The sequence below is a fragment of the Elephas maximus genome, chromosome 18, assembly GCF_024166365.1.
Source record: "Elephas maximus indicus isolate mEleMax1 chromosome 18, mEleMax1 primary haplotype, whole genome shotgun sequence".
In the NCBI taxonomy this organism is placed as follows: domain Eukaryota; kingdom Metazoa; phylum Chordata; class Mammalia; order Proboscidea; family Elephantidae; genus Elephas; species Elephas maximus.
The window spans coordinates 54,122,081-54,125,258 of record NC_064836.1 but is presented as its reverse complement, the minus strand read 5'-3'; the positions used below and the strand labels follow the sequence as shown (position 1 = coordinate 54,125,258).

Genomic DNA, 3,178 nt, shown 5'->3' with positions numbered 1-3,178 from the left:
GCACCTCACTTGCCTCACACGCCCAGCCCTGAGGTATAATTACCCCATTTGATGCAGGTAAAGGAACTGTTTCAATGCTTTGCCCAAAGTTACCAAGCGAGACCAAAATCTTGATCTAATTCAAATTTATTTTACACCAGTATTAGTTCCTTCAAGAGCTAACAGTTATTTTGTTTGAAAGAAAACAATAACAACAAAAAAAAAACTACCTTGAACTCACAGACTCATAAGAATTCGACCAGAGCTGTTTGTACAATCAGAGATGTCCCTAGGAAATCAGTGTTCTACAGCAGTGTTTATGAAAAATTTGATGTGCGTATGAATTTTTGAAGATCTTATCAAGTGGAAATTCTGGGATGAGACTTGAAACCGTATTCATAATAAGCTCCCAGATGATGTCAATAGAGTGATCTGTGGATGACACGTTGAGAAACCACATGTTATCTAAAAGGTATGTTGTTGTTGTTGTTAGGTGTCATTGAGTTGATTCCAACTCATGGTGACCCTATGTGACAGAGTAGATGTGCCCCACAGGTTTTTCTTGGCTGTAATCTCCAGGTCTTTTTCTTGTGAAGCTTCTGGGTGGGTTCAAACTGCCAAGCTGTCTGGTAACAGCTGAGAGCTTAACGTTTGCGCCACCAGGGCTCCTTAAAAGATACGTGAGGTATTAAAAAAAAAAAAACAGTTGCTATAGAGTTAACTCCATGTGTATCAGAGTAGAACTGTGCTTCATGGGGTTTTCAAAGGCTGATTTTTTGGAAGCAGATCACCAGGCCTTTCTTTCAATGCATCTCTGGGTGAACTTGAACCACCAACCTTTTGGTGTTCAGCCAAGCACATTGATCATTTGCACTACCCAGGGGCTACATCTTAAGTATAAAAAAAAAGTATAGGAGACACTTAATGTCATCATTTCCTATTACATTAATTAAATTTTTAGTTGTTATTCATCTACCAGTACTATATTTAGCAAACCTCCCTATTTCAATGCTATACATAAACTCTATCAGCATCTATCCTTCTCATCAGAAAGACTGTGACTTCTCTAAGTATATGAGCCTTTAAATATATTCAAGTACATAAGGCATAGATGTTGACGAGACATTTATAAATGTAGGGCGATCATGAGGGTGATAACGTAATGTCCATTGAAACTGTGCCCTTGAGTAGAAAGAGGACTGAACCTTGAATCTAGAAACCAGAGCTCTAGACCCACTCTACCGTGATCAAGCTGGGCAATTTGAGGAAAACTGTTCAATGTCTCTTTGCTTCCATTTTCACAACTATGAAATGAAGTCATTGACTTAGGTGATTCGTAAGGCCTTTTGCAGCTCTGATTTTCTAACTTTCTGCCTGTGCCACTGGCATTTCCCTGTTTTATTAACATCACTTGGTCTCACCAATTGCAATATAGGTAAAACCAAAGTAGAAATAAAAACTGGGAGGATTCTACATTGTGCTGAGACAGCATAAAAAAGATTTTAACATTTTAAATGCAAAACATGAAGGGTTACCAATTGTCCCAGGCCGTTTGGAGCCGTGTACACGCATGGATGCACACTTCATAAATCCAACCTGCACACATTTTCTTTCCATTGTGCAAGGACTCACATTCGTGTCTGTGTTGGCATCAATCACCCTGCAGGTGACAGAAATGTAAGAGGCAAATGGCAGATTCACTTTGCCTCTGGGTTTTCACAGGAAGAAAGAACTAGTCCTAAGCGAATTTAAATGCTGAGGTTTGTCTATGGTGTTTACCAAGCTCCTTTTCTGTGTACTGTCTTTCATGAGCTGATACGCCTGTCCCCAAATTACCAGAATCCTAGTGCTACCAGATTGTCAATCTTACTATATTGTTGCTGGGTGAAAAACCCAGGTTTTGCTCAGCTTGACTTGTTACAGCCAATAAATGAGAGCCTGAGGTGGGAGATCAGAAAGATGCCTTTATTTGGTTGTACAAGGAAAGGAGCAATAGGGCCTATTGCCTCCAAGACTGCTGGTGGACAGCTTGGGGAGGTGGGCTTTTACAAAGAGCAGACAAGGAAATGTAAATACATCATGAATATTCAGGATTGAACTTCACACAGGTGCTCAGAGCTTGGAGATAACTATGCATTTTCTTTTTTTTTTTTTTTTTTTTTTTGAGTTTAAGTGCATTTTATTTTTAGACAACCTACATGTTTTGGGGTTTTTTTTCTTAAAAAAAAATGCCTCCACTCTAAATAAATCAAGGTCAAAATAAATGAAGAGCTCAAGATGACATCAGTCCCATTTGTCTAAGTCCTGGTGTTGTGTGGACGGAAAGCAGCAGCCAGTCAAGCTGACAGGTGATCCAAATAATTACCAAATTTGTTAACATTTGTCCATTTCTAAACCATCCTTCAAGAAAATCATATACGGGGTCACACCATCCTCACGGTAGTCCAGCAGAGCAACCATACCATCTGGATTCGTGTTTTCACCAATAAAGAACCGGTAGTTTTTTAAATTAGCAAGGATGTGCTTGATTTGTCCTGCAGCCCCTGTCATAAAAGGTTTTACTCTTTCTGCTCTCTGTTCTTCAAGTTCGCCTTTGACTGATTTCATGTAATCTTTGATGTACTTCTTGTAGGCTTCTTTTGTAAAACTGGTTTCCTGCAAGTGATGGTTGATGGCAATATCAACATCAGCGATTACTGTGCTTTCGGTTCCTTCACCATCGAGGCCTTCAGCTGAGGCATTTCCACCAATGAGCGAGTCGTCAGTGTTACCCTCTGTCCTACTGACCATCTTCCCCTCCACCTCCAGGCGCAGCCCGTCCGTGATCTCCCGGATCCTGTAAACGTAGGAGAACATCTCATCATGGCTGATGAGGTCCGGGTAGATGATCATGGTGGCGGCTGAGGGGAGGCGACGGTGGCGCTAGATTAGCAGGAGCCCGGAGCCCAGAGCGAGGGCAGTGCAGCCGGAGCGGCCCACGGGGCAGCGGGGAGCGGGCGGAAAAAGCTGCATTCTCTTTAGACAAGGGTTTGATCCCCAGGATGGAGGAAGGGATGAATTATTTATTTATTTATTTTTCATTAGGATGTTAAGTCTCCAGCCAGAGGTGGGTTGAAGCCATCTATGGCCGGTTCTGTGTTATCTTGTCAAGGACAATTTTAGGACAATGTGCAGCTTATTCTGCTCAGTGTAGGAGGGT

General features: G+C 41.7%; 1 protein-coding gene across 1 annotated transcript; it reads right to left on the bottom strand.

The window, feature by feature from the left end:
* Window positions 1–2,194: 2,194 nt before the first annotated feature.
* Window positions 2,195–2,871, bottom strand: LOC126061628 (translationally-controlled tumor protein-like). Its single transcript, XM_049858286.1, has one exon. The coding sequence runs from the start codon at window positions 2,869–2,871 to the stop codon at window positions 2,353–2,355; it is 519 nt and encodes a 172-aa protein (XP_049714243.1). The 3' UTR covers window positions 2,195–2,352.
* Window positions 2,872–3,178: the final 307 nt, after the last annotated feature.